Source organism: Prionailurus viverrinus, chromosome B1 (genome assembly GCF_022837055.1).
Source record: "Prionailurus viverrinus isolate Anna chromosome B1, UM_Priviv_1.0, whole genome shotgun sequence".
Classification (NCBI taxonomy): Eukaryota; Metazoa; Chordata; class Mammalia; order Carnivora; family Felidae; genus Prionailurus; species Prionailurus viverrinus.
Genome location: NC_062564.1, coordinates 174,738,039 through 174,754,395, shown reverse-complemented (window position 1 = coordinate 174,754,395; position 16,357 = coordinate 174,738,039). Strand labels below are relative to the sequence as shown.

At 46.2% G+C, this 16,357-nt stretch overlaps 1 protein-coding gene and 1 long non-coding RNA gene across 5 annotated transcripts in view; one reads left to right on the top strand and one right to left on the bottom strand.

The window, feature by feature from the left end:
- Positions 1–3,415: 3,415 nt before the first annotated feature.
- The window catches only part of TBC1D1 (TBC1 domain family member 1), a 225,515-nt gene continuing 212,573 nt past the window's right edge, over positions 3,416–16,357 (top strand). For all 4 annotated transcript variants that reach the window (XM_047855658.1, XM_047855657.1, XM_047855656.1 and 1 more), the window contains exons 1-2: positions 3,416–3,555; positions 12,819–13,326. In XM_047855658.1, coding sequence (XP_047711614.1) covers positions 12,910–13,326 — 417 coding nt within the window. In that variant the 5' untranslated portion in view covers positions 3,416–3,555; positions 12,819–12,909. The remainder of the gene's footprint in view (positions 3,556–12,818; positions 13,327–16,357) is intronic.
- The window catches only part of LOC125163630 (uncharacterized), a 63,206-nt gene continuing 61,568 nt past the window's right edge, over positions 14,720–16,357 (bottom strand). Inside the window, exon 3 of the long non-coding RNA XR_007151522.1 lies at positions 14,720–16,166. This is a non-coding gene — a long non-coding RNA (uncharacterized LOC125163630). The remainder of the gene's footprint in view (positions 16,167–16,357) is intronic.

Sequence of the window (16,357 nt, the reverse complement as noted above, 5' to 3'; positions counted from 1 at the left end):
CAGGCATGGTGTTGTACCTGCCCTGCTGGGAGTTGTGCAACTGCACAACAAGGGCAAGGAGCTCCTTGCACTTGGCAAGTGCAAGCTGGGTGGTTAGCTCTTGCCTTTCCGCTCTAACTGGGACAACATGGATGTCCCTTCCCTGTTTGACAGTCTTCATTCTGCTATCCCAGGTGTCACCATCAGTTCCAAAGTCCCTTCAACTATTTCTCCAGATCTGCTAGAAATGAGTGCAAATGAGGTTGATGGCAGGCTATCCCCATTCTCTGAGACAAGGCTTTACAGAAAAAAAAAAAAAATGGAAAATCCTTAATCACATAATATAAGGAGGTTCTGTATCCAGGAAGCTAAAAGTATAAAATTCCTCATTATCATTTCAAGGGCACCAAATGGCCCTGGAAATTGGAAAAGTGATACAGAAATCACTGCTTCTCACAAGGCCATGGCCCTTCCCTAACCCAGGTTGGGGTTAGGGCAAATGGTAATTTGCCACTAAGTTGTAACTCTGAGCTGCAATGTGCTAGATTTCAGCAGTGGGGTGGGGGGAAGGAAGGTTTCCCCTCCACGCCTCAATAATATGAGAGACTTGGGTCTAGGTACCCCCCTGCTCCCCGCACCCCTTCACTTTCTACCTTGGTGGCCTGATGAGCACCCCATCTGGACTAAGTTTTCCTGCACTCTGGACCTGGGGTGTGGATGGAGTGGGGGTGAAAAGGGCTAGTGAGGAAGGGAAAAGGGAGTGAAGTGGCAGGACGGGAGTGGGTTCTAGCATCCAGGATGTTCTGTGTGCAGTGCCCAGTCTTGGCCTGACCCCACCTCCCAGGGGCAGTGGCTGGCAGGCATGGCTGTTAGGTCATTGTTTCAACCATCATCTGGCAGGATATGTATGAAAGGCAGTTTCGGGGTGTCAGTGAAATGGATGAGAGTGTACCTGTCTTGACATCGCAGCGCTCTGGAGGTAGGTGTCTTCAGAAGGCTGCTGCAGAGAGGGAATAAGACTGTACAGGGAATTGGAGATAAAGATGTGAAATAATCATGGTGTGATCCACGAGACAACAATATGGCTTAACTGGTTTACCTCGTCTTGTAACCTAATGAAGAATAATTTCCATAACCCAATAAATGTTCTAATCATTAAAGTATTAAAGCCTGTATGTATTCTTCACTACTCTTAAAAAAAAATTTGAGGCTAAGTACACAAATAACTGCGCTATAACAAAGAATGAACTGAGTGCTACAAGAGAGGTACACGGTGGCAGGAGAGAAAGTGTGTTACAAGTGGCTTTGGATCTTGGGAGGTCCCAGTACCTACTAGCTCTGTGGCTACCATGAGGCATTAACCTCTTAGTTTCCTCCTTAGTCAAGTAGGATTTAATAATCTCTATACAGCAGAATATTTGTTAGGATCAGAGACAATATATGCAAAGTGCCTACCACAGTGTCCCAAGTAGCCTGGCCCCTCTACAAATAACTGCTACCACTCTTACGAGAATTTTAAATCACGCGGGACGTGGATAAAACTTTTGTGTCCCACTTAAATATACCTTCCCTGAATGGGAGCATTCAGAGGAATGGGATCAAGGAATCCCAGGTTCTAATCGAAAAGGCTTCAAGAGTTTCAGTTAACTTCGAGGAACACACGGCTCGGGTTGGGGACCAGGAGAGAACCTTGGATTTCTATTTGTCTCCGGAGCCACGGTATAGATGGCCAGTAGTTGAGGTCTACATTCGCACCAGCGTGCTAAGCATTTTACATGCACTTTCCCACATTATCTTCACAGTGGTCCTACAAAGCGTGTATCTGTCCCATTACACAGGTAAGAGAATGGAGAATAGAGGTCCAGCAGCTCGCCTAAGCCACCCCAGTGGTGGAATCGGGATTGGGGTTTAAGTCCAACCCTGCAGCCCAAACTCTCAGCCACTACCCTAAAGTCGGCCTCCAGCTACACTGAGCCCAAACAATCCTTCAAGAGGCCGCCTGGCTTCTCCACCGCCGCCCCCTTCAGCGGCTGCCTTACCCGCCGCGTCCCACTCTCTTCCCGCTCTCCCTTTCCTGATTACTTGTCGCTGGGGTTGATGTCACGTTCTCTACTTCCCTCAGATCCCCCCCCCCCCACCCCGGTGAAACTGCCCCGATTTACCTGCTGGGACAGGAATTTGGCAGGCTTGCTCGTTCTCTGCGCCCTGCCATCCCCTCATCCTGGGAGACCCAGGGTCTTCCATCTCCCGGGTCTCTCTTTCCACCCCAAGGCCGCTGGGAACTTCCCCGAATCCCACTCTAGGGCAAGTGCAGAGAGGGGAGGTGAGGAGAGGCGAGGGGTGTTGTGAGTGAGTGAGTGAGTGAGTGAGTGAGTGAATGTGTGTGTGTGTGTGTGTGTGTGTGTGTGTGTGTGTGCGCGCGCGCGTGCTTGCGCGCGCTGGACCGGCGGGAGGGAAGAGGCGCCGTATCGCGCGGCTGCGTCACCCGCGCAGTTCAGAAATGGGGCTGACTGGGCTTTCACTGGGGGACGACGACACTTCAGCCTTCGCTGTTTCCCTGAGCCGCTGATTTTCCTGTCTCGCCTGCTAGCGCCCCACAGAATGGCCCTGCCTCGGTTCACTCCTTGCCTTTGTGTGCAACCCTGGGACAGGAAGAAGGGGTGATGGGGAGAAGGGCCAGGTGGCTTGGCCGCCCTCCTGTGCTCCGCGCGGTTTTCACTGTGTCCATTTCGCGAGGTGAAAGCGAGGGTGCAGATGAGGCGACGCTAGCGCAGGGCAGCGAAGGGCTGGCTGGCTGTGCCACCTGCTGAGAGCGCCGCGGGACGCGAGCGGCGGGCAGCACCACCTGCTATAAATAGGCTGCCGAGGACAGGGTGTGCGACCGCACATCCCGCCGCGAGGGCCTTCATCACGCGCGGGGCCCCGAGTCCCCGGAGCCCAGGCGGACGGCGGGCCAGGACCCTGCGTCGGGGCTGGCTGGGGCGGCGCCCCGACACCCCCGCCCCCCACCCTCCGGCCTGGCGGGCTGAGGATGGGCCGTCCCGCAGGGGAGAGGCACGGAGAGGAGGGAGGCCGCGGCGGACCCGCACTGCAGCAGCTGTTGCCCGCGTGGGACTCGCCTGTCCCGGCCGCGCCGCTCGCGCAGAGTCACAAGGCGCAGAGAGGAGGGAGGGAGCACCGCGTCCCCCTCTCAGGTCTCTGGGGACCGAGTTGGGAGATCCCGGCTTCTGCCCTCCCCTCGCCTCCCCCGCGCTCGCCCAGCCCGGGGAGGAGGAAACGCGAGCCGCGCGCAGACACCTCCCCCTCCTCCTCCTCTGCCGCCGCCGCCGCCGCCGCCGGCGCAGCCCCCGCGCCACGGTGCCTGTTGCTGCGGCCGCCGCGGGACCCGCCTGGTCCTCAGCCCGGTGAAGAAGAGGCGGGAGCCGAGCGGAGGGGATCCCGGCCGGCCCCCCGCGGCGGAAAAGCGCAGCCGGCCCGGCACGATGGGCGCCCCGCCCGCGCAGGCCGGCCCCACGCCGCCCCCGAGCACCTGCGCGCCCCGGAGGGGCCCCGGGCTCTGAGCGCGCCGCGGCCCAGGTAGGTGCTTTCTGGGTCTCCCGCACCGCCCGCGGCATCTCGCCCCCCTCCCCCCGCACCCAGCGCCTGAGCTCCCCGGCCGGCGAAGCTGGAATTCAGCGGCCCAAGGGCGTTCTTGCTGTGCTCGCCGCACGGTGGGCTTCCGGGGTGGGTGGGGTTCATTGCCACCTCCTCGCCCCCTACTTGGACGAAAGTGAAACCTTGAAGTTCATAACCACCCAGGAGCTCCCACGGGCACCTTCCTCCTGCCCCCTTTCACTCCTGCTGGCTCGGTATCCACCCCCTCCCGCCAAATATCTCTGGGGCTGTTGTGTTTGTAGAGTGACCGGATTAGGAGGAGAGTGGTCAAAGTGACCCCATATCATCCTTTAAAAGTTCAGGGTACTTTGCAGTAGTAACTTTGGCAGCTCCACCGGAGCGCACAACATTTCTTTCTATGGGCACATCCTGTACCAGTCATTTTGAAACCCTGCTTAATTGTTTCTAGCAGCTTCCTGATCGGTCTGTGATTATGAGGCTCCTCAAACTTTAGCACACACTGGTGTTGTTTTAAGAGATTGTTTCCTTTGAAATCCACCTAGAGGTGGCTTTACCTGTTGTTGTTATTTTATTTAAAATATGTTATTCTCTGAAAGTGGCTTAAAAAGGAAAAGAAATTGAAAGTGGTGATTGTTCCTCCCACCGAACAGTTTAATTTTCAGAATGCTTTACATTAATGCATATGTAGATGTCTCATTCTTCCTTTTAGATGGTTGGATGATTGCACTTATTAATATACTCAGACTTTAAAAGAGCATTTTGGGATGAACTGGTTTAAATGGCTCACGCCAAGAAACTCCGTTATCTCTACAAATCCAGACTTCAAAACTCTTGGCACTGTACTTAAGCTGAACTGCAGGGATCTTGACAGAAACCCCTTCCTCTGGAAAGCAGACTCTCATTCCCTTCCCAGTTTTGATGCAGTTGGTAAGAGTTGAAGCATAGCCACCCCTGGGTTTTGTTATGTTTTCAGAGCCTGCTCTGGGTGGGAGGGGCAGAGGGTGGAAGACTGACTGGAGACCTGTGGTTCAGAGCCTGGGTATCCACCTTGCTAAATGACTCTCCTGTGTTTCCGGGCTCTTCATGTTCTATTACTCTGTTGGGTTAGGGATCCCCGAAGCAGCTAGACTTGTGATGCCTTCTCTTGCTTGGGGCGGAGGTGTTCCGCATGATTAGTTCTTTCCTGAGAATCCTGAAGATTGTCTAAAGGAATAAGAACATTGCACGAAACAGTTTGTATAAAAAAGGATTGACTGCTTTGCAAACAGGTGTTGTAACAACTGTTTGAAATGGAATGCTTATCACAGTCTTGAATCTCCCTGTTTCTCTTTCTTTCTTTCTTTCTTTCTTTCTTTCTTTCTTTCTTTCTTTCTTCTTTCACCAAGTTACAGGGAAATTAGACCATAAAAAGGGCTTTCTCCTGAGATTTATCTGTAAGTAACCATTGGCATAGTATGAGCTCCTGGATTGTGGACACAGCTGTGAATTAAAGGGTGCATGTGAAATGTTTAGGGGATATTTTCCAAAGTGAACACAAGAGGAGTATCCTGAGACTATTAATTGAGTGCAAGGAGATGTAAAAGGGACTAAGTGTGGCTCACATCAGTAAATAAAATCATCAGGTGATAATTAAAATAAATGTCTTTACATTGATCTGTCCAGGCATTTGCAAACCAGTAAAATGGGGGGAAATTCGTTGGTGTAGTTATAGATTTTATTAACGTCAAATTAAAGTTTTGCAGATGGGACTCCTGCCATAGTCTACCACTGTCTTTCCCACTGAGAGCTCTGGGGATTTCCCTTTCACCATGATAGCATTTCTGGTTGGGTGCAATTGTATCAGTATTGGGATGACTTTTCTCCCCGTGACATTGTTTGTCACAGTACTGGAGGCTATGAGGAAGGACTGAGTGACTCTGAGGAAACTCAGCTTGCCTCTTCTCCCTGATTATCCACCTGTCGACAGACAGTCTTTGTCCTCCATTTCCCGAAAAGGCAGCCTCTACCCGAAAGGCTGCCTCACACTCCAATACATCCTGTTGGAGCCAGGTGTGGGTGGGCGCCTCCTTTCTGCCAGATCTTCTAGGACCTTCTAGGACGTACCTTGGGTAAGCAGTGCTGCGCCAAGCGCCCCATTCACGCCAGCTTGTCCAATCATTATGGCGCCAGGAGTAGGGATGCCTGCTTGAGAGGATTCTGTCTTTGAATACGCCTTTAATTTTATCTTGTCAAAACGACAAATCCCTCAGGCCCCTTTTCCTCTTTTCATGGCGGCGTGTCTCAAAGTTCCCCAGCCTCTGTTCTTTACACTCCCCAGATGACCTAAGTCTGCTTATGTGTTGGCATGGTTTGCTTTACCCTTTTCCCTGTTTGCTGGGCTGCACTTCTTAAGTATAATGGCCACGTTAGTCCCAACATGTGACATGTTCTCCAGCCTTTTTCTTTTGTTGAACATTCGAATTTGGAGGATCAGAGTCTGTTCGTTAAAGTGACAGGGAGTCCCCTTGGGGGGATAAATGGTGTTGGGTTTGTAGCCCCCTGGTGATGGCAGAGGATTTAGGTTTTCAGAGCAGAACTGGTGCCTTACCGTTGCCTTTGCTAACTTTTATCTTCCTTTTTTCTTTCCCAACCCCACATTCCCCACGTCTGGTTAAAAAGATTTTTTTAGAGACATGAAGGTTTCTATTTTCACAATTTTTGACATTTTCAAGCTGAGATTTCCATTTGATGGGCTCTTAGATTTTAAGGGCAAGTGTCGGTTTTCAGGTTTTGAATGTTTAGAAAAGAATTTGTCATATTTGGGCCATATGAAAAATCACGACACTTGGGTTTCAGTAAAGCTGTGCAGAATGTAGGAAATACGTTTTAGCACCAATAAAGGGGCGTTTAATTTTGAGTATGCCTGTTTCCTTTGTGACAGGCAGAAGTATTTTTCTCTTAAAAAGAGCGTGTACTGGGACACCTAGCTGACTCAGTCAGAAGAGCATGTGACTCTTGATCTTGGGGTTGTGAGTTTGAGCCCCATGTTGGGCATAGAGATTACTTAAAAATAATATCTTACAAAAATAATATCTTGAAAAAAGAGAGTCTACTTATTTAACAATACATTATTTATGATCAGTAAATCTAAGCTTCCAAAGAAGGTAAGTACTTATGAGATTGTTGTCAAATTTAATGAATTTATACATGTAAAGTTCTTAGAACAGTGCCAGATACATGGTGAGCACACAATGCATATTACTTATTGCTATTATTATATCATACCTTATATATTATTATAGTATACTTATTATATGATACCTTATGTATATAATACCTATATTATAACATAAGGTATAATTTTGACATTAGATTTGGATTAATGAGACCAAGCAAAATTTAGATAGAGAGATATTTTAGAGTTATTCCCTTCTAGAGATGTTTACATCACAAAGAACAGAAATTTGGGCATAAGACAAATCCTACCTTCACCATTAGCCAGGGGATCTTTATAGAAAATGGGGATGATAGGGGCGCCTGGGTGGCTCAGTCGGTTGAGCGACCGACTTCGGCTCAGGTCATGATCTCGCGGTCCGTGAGTTCGAGCCCTGCATCGGGCTCTGTGCTGACCGCTCAGATGCTGGAGCCTGTTTCAGATTCTGTGTCTCCCTCTCTCTGACCCTCCCCCGTTCATGCTCTGTCTCTCTCTGTCTCAAAAATAAATAAACGTTAAAAAAAATGGGGATGATAAAGCATACTTCTCAGAGTTGTAAGAATACAGAAGATCATGTGTAATGTCCCAGAAGAGGTGGTTGGTCAGTAAGTATTCCTCTAGCAAAGTGGCTAAGAGCAAGCACAAAGTCTGGAGTGGAAGGATCTGGGTTCAAAACTTGGTTCTGCCACTTGTTGCTAGTATGACCTTGGGCAACTGACCTTATTTCTCTGTGCCAGCAACTTCTGTCTCATCTCTTTAAGTTGGAGGTGATAATGGTAAAAGTCCATTAGAGTCCTTATTTACATATGATACTAATCGTCTTTATTGTCCAGGGTTGTTGGAAGAGCTAAATCAGTTAACAGTCACACAGTAAGTGCTATTATGTGTTAACAATTATTATTATTATTGTTGGGAGAATAAGTTAAAGCAGCCATGCCGGAGGGAAGTGTATGCATAATCCTTGAAGGCTGCTAGGACCCCCACTCTCACCCCTTCATCCTCTTCCGTAAAGTAGCAGAGAATACAAGAAGTGGCCATGGCATTCTAAAGGACTAGTCTAGTCTTAAATTGGCTCTGATTTATGTAGGAAGGAAGTCATTCAAAACATCAGTACTTTACGTGTCAATTTAGAAAGGTGCATACCGGGGCTGGAGCAGCCTTGGTGATAAAAAGGTTGGATCCGCCAGCTCCAGGAGCTCTGTGTGGTGGCTCTGTGAAATCGCCTACCACTCAAAAGATCTTTGGAACCCAAGGGCAATTCCTAAGTAGCAGCACACTGCTCTGATTGGGTGGGATTCGGGGACAAATAGTGGAGCCACGCCACAGTGATCTTACTGCATGAGATTAGAGTATTTGGGTAGCAGAATAATTCTGTTCAGCCGTGTTCCCACTCTATCTAGGGTGAAGAACAGAAAAACTAAACAACTGATTTGTAAGGGGAAATGAATAGCTATCTGGGACTCTGCCCATCCTAGGAGTCTCCGACAGCTACCCAGTCTTAGTTGGTTCCTAACCTGGCTTGGAGCTAGAAGCTTCAACATCTCTCCCTCTATCCCTCTCCTTCACCCTCCTCCCCTCCCACCAGCACACTGAGAAGGTAGGGGCTGAGTCTGCAGTGGCGGCGGCATTGCTAGCTTCTGGAAAGTTCCCCATCATACCCCCTGTGGTTTGCTGGGAGGGCATGGAAAGGGGCTGGGAAAAGAGAGCGTTCCCGATGGCGGCTTGCTCACTCCCACCATCTCTCTGCTCGCTTCCTGATCAATAAACCCTATTCTTTCTTCATGTACCTCCCCCACATTTGTATTCTTGACAGGAAGATGAAGCAGCTTTCTATCCCCACACAATGTTGGGACATTTGGTATTATACATTGTGAAAATTAGATTTACCAGATTTTAGAGACAGAAGACAACTTGAGGATGATCTTGGTCCATTCTCTTACAAGAATAAATTTGAGACTTGGAGGTTAAGCGACTTGCTTTCACAACTTCACGCTTGAAAGCATTTTCATGAGGAAACTGAGGTTCTTTGCAGTACTTGGATGGCAGTCAGTGATCGGATTGTCCTAATTCTGTCACCCGACTTGGACAAACCACTTAACTTCTCCAGAACCAAGTTTCCTCAGTTCAAATATAAGAGCTTAAAAGAGCTTAAAAGGACGTTCCTAGCTCTCAGATTTTATAATTCTAAGTGCATGGGATGTTTGATATAGGATATTTGATCTAGGACTCACTAAGAAGATTATCACAACTGTTCTAATAAAAGAGTATCTTTGTGTTTGGGGTGCCCACCATGTTTATGGACTGTGGTAGGTAGGAGTGGTGTAGAATACAGATGGTCTCTGTAAGGGATAGAGCTTTTACATATGAATCTACGAACAAAAACGTAACTAGAAGTCCCCTGGAGTAACAGATCATAGTATTTCTTACTGAGGGTATGATGCACAATGAGGCACAAGAGAGCCCTCTTAGAATAGATGGTTCTATCTGGGAATTAGAGTCACATGGCATGCAAATGATGTGGACTGATATGGTTTAAAACACGATCTAATATTATTTGAATAGTTCATCTGTTTCATGGAACTTTTTATTAAAAAGAAGTGCAATTACTCACCTAGTCTAAGTTATCATGAATCTTCTGTCAGCAGAATTTGAATTGATTATAAATAATTATCGTCATCTCTGGGGTAGAACTTATTTTTTTAAAGTTTTATTTATGTAAGTAATCTCTACACCCAATGTGGGGTTCGAACTCATGAGCCTGAGATCAAGAGTTCCATGCTCTTCTGGCTGAGCCAGCTAGTGCTCCCTGGGGTAGAACTTATTATGTGATAGTTTACAAATGGTATTAAGGACCAATCTATGTTTTACAGGGAAACTAAGAATGTGCCATAGCTGGTTCAAAAATGAAGACTTTAAACATTCAAATAGTTTTGTCAATGACTTGGCAGAACTAATTTGGTGACTGATTATTTACTAAATGTTTGGAATGACTACATTGTGTACATTTTTTACACTAGGTGTATATTGCCTTACAAGAAAACTAAAAATAATTTTGTATATTGTTGCCACCATATTAAGAATTGCCTCATCTACACTAATTGATAGATCTCAGGTCTCTCCTTTGTAATAATTCTAGTACTTCTTTAAACATGTCTTGGGATTAGCGGCTGTCAACAGTTAGAACTTGAACCAGATTCAGTTACAAGAGTGAAGTCGAGCCAGACATTTAATCTCTCACCAGGTGAGAGAGAGAAAAAAGAAGAGAGAGAGAAAACATTTATGGGGTTATATGGACTTCAAGTCTGTTTTCATCAACAGAAGGTTTACTTTAAAAGAGAAGAGATAAGGGAATACATTTCCATGAACTATGTTAGAGCTCTAAAGTATGAGTTTATTTCTGAACTTTTGAACATTTAACATAAAAAACTAGCTCCAAACTGTGTTCAAACCCTATTACAAAAGTGCAATCATTGTATATGCATATATATCACATAGAAAGAGATAGAGTTAAAAGAATAGACTTTAGTTCTATGTCAGAAAAGGTTTAGAATTTGAATATTGAATATTCTTAACTCATACATAGAGGTCTTTTCTCTTATCTCCTCACATGGTGGAAGGGGGCAAGGGAGCACTCTGAGTCTCTATGAGGGCACCAATCCCATTTATAAGGGCTTCAGCCTCATGACCAAATCACCTCTCAAAGGCCTGACTTCCAAATACTATCACATTGGGGATTACAATTTCAGCATTCAGTCTGTAGCAGTGACCCCTTGGCCTTTGGCTTGGCCAATGAAATAGCGATGCTGTTTACAGAGACAGAGTTTATGGGAAGGAAGAGAAGTTCTGGGAAGGGGGGAGGTGAGACTGAGTCAGTTTAAAAATAGTAAATTGTGGTTGAGGGGCCTCTCGGCTATTCAGATAGGAATATTGAATGGCCTGCCCTCATCTGGATCTCAGGAAGGAGGTTCAATGGGAGACAAACGCACGGGGCTCATCCATGCATATGTGATAGATGATATTCTCGTGTAGCATTCAAGGGGATGGGTGGAGAATCAGGAACAAACTCTCCCACGCCCACCTGTGATGAGCACCTCAAGCTCTCCAGGTCTCAGTGACCCAGGTCCTAACGGTGGCAATACTAGTAGTCTGTAACTGAGACTAAGGTTGGAGATGAAAGTTGTAAAGATGGAATGAGATCACCCCTGAGATGTGCCTGGGTTGCAAAAGTAAGCTGTTAGCAGCAGCAGGAATGTTAGAATGTGGTTGTGGACACCAAGCCATTAGGTAAGACTGTCCAAAGAAAGCAGGTGGAATGAGGAGAGGGGATGGAGTCAAATGGGGAAAAAGCCATCAAGGAACCTGAAAAGAAGCAACCAGAGAAGTAAGATGAGAAACAGAAGGGTTTCAAGCAGGAAGGAGTGGTCCCCAATGAGAAATTCATCAGAAAGGACAAGACACTTAAGGACTATTTTGGCCCCTTTGGATTTCACAGCCAAAGGACACGGGTGACCTTAATGGGAGTAATTTCAATGCACAGGCAGTACATCTGGTCAAAATCCAGATTATAGATGGGCAGTAGGAAGTGGAGACAGTAAGTGTAGACTTTACTGTGAAGAAAGTTGTGTAGGGAAGGAGGAGTTGGGGCTGGAGGTTTGAGGTCAAGGGAAAATGTTTTTTGTGGGTTTTTTGTTGTTGGTGGTGGTTTTTTTTAGATGGAGGAGACTTCATTCACTTGTTTATAATGTTACTGAGACTCTATTCTGAGCCAGATACTGCCAGGCACTGGGGACAACAATGATGAATCAGATAGATGCAGTGTGTAGGTGCTCAGGGAGAACATGAGAGAAGAAGATCCAGCGAGCGGATGAGGAAGGATGACAATTGAGATCCTGTAGACAAGTCAGCTCTATACAGAAGGATTTTGTTACCAGTGGAACAAGAAGGCGTTAGCATACATCGAATGCGTTTGTTGAAAATCACCTGTAGGGAGGTGGGGGGGAAGCAGGTGAGAGACTTTGGGTCTCCTGGAAACAGCATCTTCTTTTTTTTTTAATTTTTTTTTATGTTTTACTTTATTTTTGAGAAGTGGGGGAGGGGCAGAGAGAGAGGGAGACACAGAATCCGAAGCAGGTTCCAGGCTCTGAGCTGTCAGCACAGAGCCTGATGCGGGGCTTGAACCCACAAACACTGAGATCATGACCTGAGTCGAAGTCCGAGGGTTAATCGACTGAGCCACCCAGGCGCCCCTGGAAACAGCATCTTCTATTGATGAGGAGAGTGTGCACATGATGGCTTATAATACATGAATTAAATGAAACAAGATTTATGGCGATATTTGGAGCATAACTGGCACCAATTACATGTTAATGGAATTTGAATTCTTGTTCAGAACCTCTGGACTATGTCAGGGAGAGCCCTTTAAAACTTAAGCAGTATCATAATTGAAAAGGTCAGTTGTTGAAAACTGGTCTGGTTCAGTAGACTATGATAATGGTTAGCTGATATTTTTTCTCTCAAGATTACTTTTTTGGGGGGGTAGAATCACCACTACTGAATTTGATTATCTTTAAAAAATTCCTTTTAGGGACACCTGGCTAGCTCAGTCCATAGAGCATGTGACTCTTGATCTCGGGGGCTTGAGTTCAAGCCCCACATTGGGCATAGAGATTACTTTAAAAAAATTCCTTGAAATATATGTTGATAGAACAGGGTTTAAAAGTATCTGAGCAGGACTGTATTGCTTTCTGTCCTGCTTGCTTCTGCTGGCTCTATGAGGCTTTCGTTTCACAGGAGTTTCCCGGTGGGCTCTTTGTAACCCGTATTGAGTGTGACAGTTATGGCCTTCTCAGATTCTATATGAAGCACAATTTCAGGGCACCTCTTTCTAGGCAAAGCAGATTGTTCGTACTAATATCCGTTTCTGCCTGCGTTTGGGTTTCGGGCTTTTAAGTTCTTCTGAAATAATAACTCTCTGAAAGTAGCTATTGCTGTGATTTCATTAAATTCTAATGCCTCTATTTTTCTCCCGCAGGATTCTGCCTCAGAAGCACATAAAGTAGATTGCTCGTTCTAAAGTAGAAAACAGTGGCAACGTTTTGCTGAGCTTCCAGACCTTTCCCAAAATGGAACCAATAACATTCACGGCGAGGAGACATCTGTTTCCTAACGAGGCCTCGGTGGACTTCGGCCTGCAGCTGGTCGGCTCCTTGCCTGTGCACGCTCTGACCACCATGCCGATGCTGCCGTGGGTCGTGGCCGAGGTGCGCAGGCTCAGCGGGCAGTCCTCCAAAAAGGAGCCTGGTACCAAGCAGGTCCGGCTTTGTGTTTCACCCTCCGGATTGAGATGTGAACCCGAGGCGGGCAGAAGTCAACAGTGGGATCCACTGATCTGTTCCAGCATCTTCGAGTGTAAGCCCCAGCACGTTCACAAACTGATCCACAACAGCCACGATCCAAGTTACTTTGCTTGTCTGATTAAGGACAATGCAGGCAGCCAGCAGAGTATCTGCTACGTGTTCAAGGCCGACGATCAAACAAAAGTAAGTGGAAGTGGGGGTGAAAACGATGAAGGGGTCGCTAGATGGGTTTTCATCGTTTGGGGATCAGGACACTTACTTTACATAGACTGGGATAAACACGATAACGCGGTGGTTATACATAGATTATTTCACCGGGTTTTTCGTTTGTGGGGATCATTTCTTTGCGGTTTTAAAGAACATTTGATAACAGATATTAGGAATTATAAATTTACGAGTTCAAAAATTCAACAGAGAACTCGGTCTCGACTTATAAATAAGAGCTGAAATGTTAGGCTTCAGATCATTTAAGGTATGTGCTCTAAAGCAGTGCTTCTCAAACAGAAATGTGCACATGAATCGCCTGGGACCTTGTTAAAAATGCAAAGTTAGGTCCAGGAGGTCTGGGATGGACCGACCGTAAGACTGCATTTCTAACAAGCTGCCAGGTGATGCTGATGCTGCTTCTTTGCAGATTGCAGTTTGAGTAGCAAATTCTAGATCAGTGAGCTCCACATCGTTGACCCTATTAATAAAAATATATTTATTTAGAAGCTGTAGGGGCACCTGGGTAACTCATCGGTTAGGTGTCTGACTCTTGATTTCGGCTCAGGTCATGATCTCATGGTTCGTGAGTTTGAGCCCTGCATCAGGCTCCACACTGACAGCACAGAGCCTGCTGAGGATTCTCTCTCTCACCCGTCTCTCTGCCCCTCCCCCGAGCGCTCTCTCTTGCTCTCTCAGAAATAAATAATTAAAAAAAAAAAAAGAAGCTGTGTAAGGATATATTAGCCAATTTCCTAAGGTATCACGTTCACTTAGGCAAAGACCGTTGACAAGAATAGTGGATATGAATCCAAGTTTTGCTACTTTCAGGTTTTGTGTGTGTGTGTTTGCCAACTTTATGGCAACTGGTCAACTGGTTATTGTTATATCTCACAACGTGGCTGAGAAAAATGTCCTATGAGAAATGGTAACAATATCGTCAGGTCTGTAACCTTCCTGTGTATTAGAGCTTGTGCTGTCGTTACGTCTTGCGGCCCTGTGCAGGACTCACTTAAAGTCACTTGTCCTTTTCGTGAGGGTCAGTTTAGGTAAAATTGAAAATCTAATCCCTACGGCCGCTTTCTCAGTTGGGCCCATATGAGCTGCACTTGGGTATAGCCTATGGAAAGCAAACAGGTGAGGGCCCCAGTGCTGACTAACCCCGTGAGCTGGGGACTGTCCATGGCAGGCCTTGCATCCCTGTGTGGCTGTCTGCCACGCACACCGAATGAGGAGGCCGGTGTCAGTCATGTGCTAAATGTCAGGAAATAGAAATAGAAATGCTAATGTTTTTCTCCCTGCACCCTACTGGGTTTGGTTTTGTTTTGTTCTGTTTTGTGTGTGGTTTCTTTTGTTTGTCTTGTGTTTTGGGGGGGGGGGTTCTGCATACCCTCCAGAGTGTAGAAACTTCCTTTAGAAATTAGTATTCTTGGTGACTAAGTAGATTTGTAGAGATTCACTTTTGTTTGTTCACACGTTGGTTCTTTCACTCATTCGTTCGGTGAGTGCTGCTCCAGGGACCATGCAAGAGGGTATTAGTCCAGTTTGGAAGGAAGGCAGGAGGAGCGATTGGTAAATACCACGTGGCCGGTGCACGGGTCATGGTGGGCGACAGCACGGAACCTAACACGCCGGCATGTAATGAAGGTCTTTGTCAATAAAGGCTAATTTGCAGCTTAAATCCGCTATTTTACCCACAGAATTGGATATCTCCTTGTTAATAAATCATTTAATGTTATTGTCCATGCATTTCAGGTAGACAGGATGGCATTCCAGTACAGAGGTTCAGAGGGGACCATATCCCAGTCCCATCTGCCACTTACAAATTCGGTGACCATAGGCAACACCAAGCCTGTTTTCTCATCTTTAAAACGGGGATAATTATTGTGTCTATCTCATCGAGTTGCTGGGGGGACCAAATGAGCTAGAAGAGGACCTTAGCCCTTACCGCCATAAGAAATTTTCATTGAAGAAAGTTTTACCAGAAGCAGATTATATGCTCATTTCACTTCAAGTCTTAAGTAACGGGAAAAAGGAGACCGAGATGAGTGTCTTCAGTTCCCAAGATCCTGGTCTTCCATGAGCAACATTTTTATAAACTAGATACTTTAAAAATGGAATAAACTTAATGGTTCCTATTATTTGGGCAGACTCCAGAATGTAAATTGAAGGACTAAACAGCCTGTACCCCAGGCCAGTTCTATATAAGGACTGAATTTCCTTGGGGAGAGTTTTCTCATGGAAGAGTTGTTCAGCACTTCACACTTTTGACTCTTCCCCAAATTTTTTTTACAGCCATCTGAGAACAGGCTTCTGGCCAGTCAGTCAGGTACCTGACGGGAAGAAGAGATTTAGAACTAAATTCCGTAATTGGAGCTTCCAGTCTTGCTGAAAGTAGACAACTGGCCTGACTCCGTGTTCTGAAAAGCCATGGTAGAACTATGAATTAGTTCTTGAGTTATTTTTGGCTTGCATTCCCATTTTTCCAAACACAGATTGCCAGTACTCAGACTAATAGACTGCTGTCACCCTGTTCCTTTTGTGAGAGGGTAATTTGTACCAGAGGTACCTCAATCAGCGATCCGCTTTTGTGGGAAACTGAATGGCAAGTGAGATTAGCCCTGATTCTCCATCTGGCCTGATAGCTTTTATGTTCTTGGGACACCTCTGGCACTGGATCTCATAGTAGAGGATTATCTGCTGTAGGAGCACGTTAACCTATGTCATCGTTTCTCGTGATTTTTGGTAACATTTGCTCGGTGAAATAATTCTTGAGATCAAGGCCTCTTCTAAACAGACAAGATCACTTTCGGTTGTGCCTGCCAGGGGAGAGATACGTGCGTTTACTGCCAGGGTCATAAGCACAAAACTACTATTTGAGAGAAAACCCTTTGAGAGCATATAAATTAGCTTGCTGAAGTGTGTCTAGGGAGAAGAGGCATATAAAGGAAACATTTTTAGAACACAAGATGAATATATATGAATACATACTAGAATGAATATATATTAG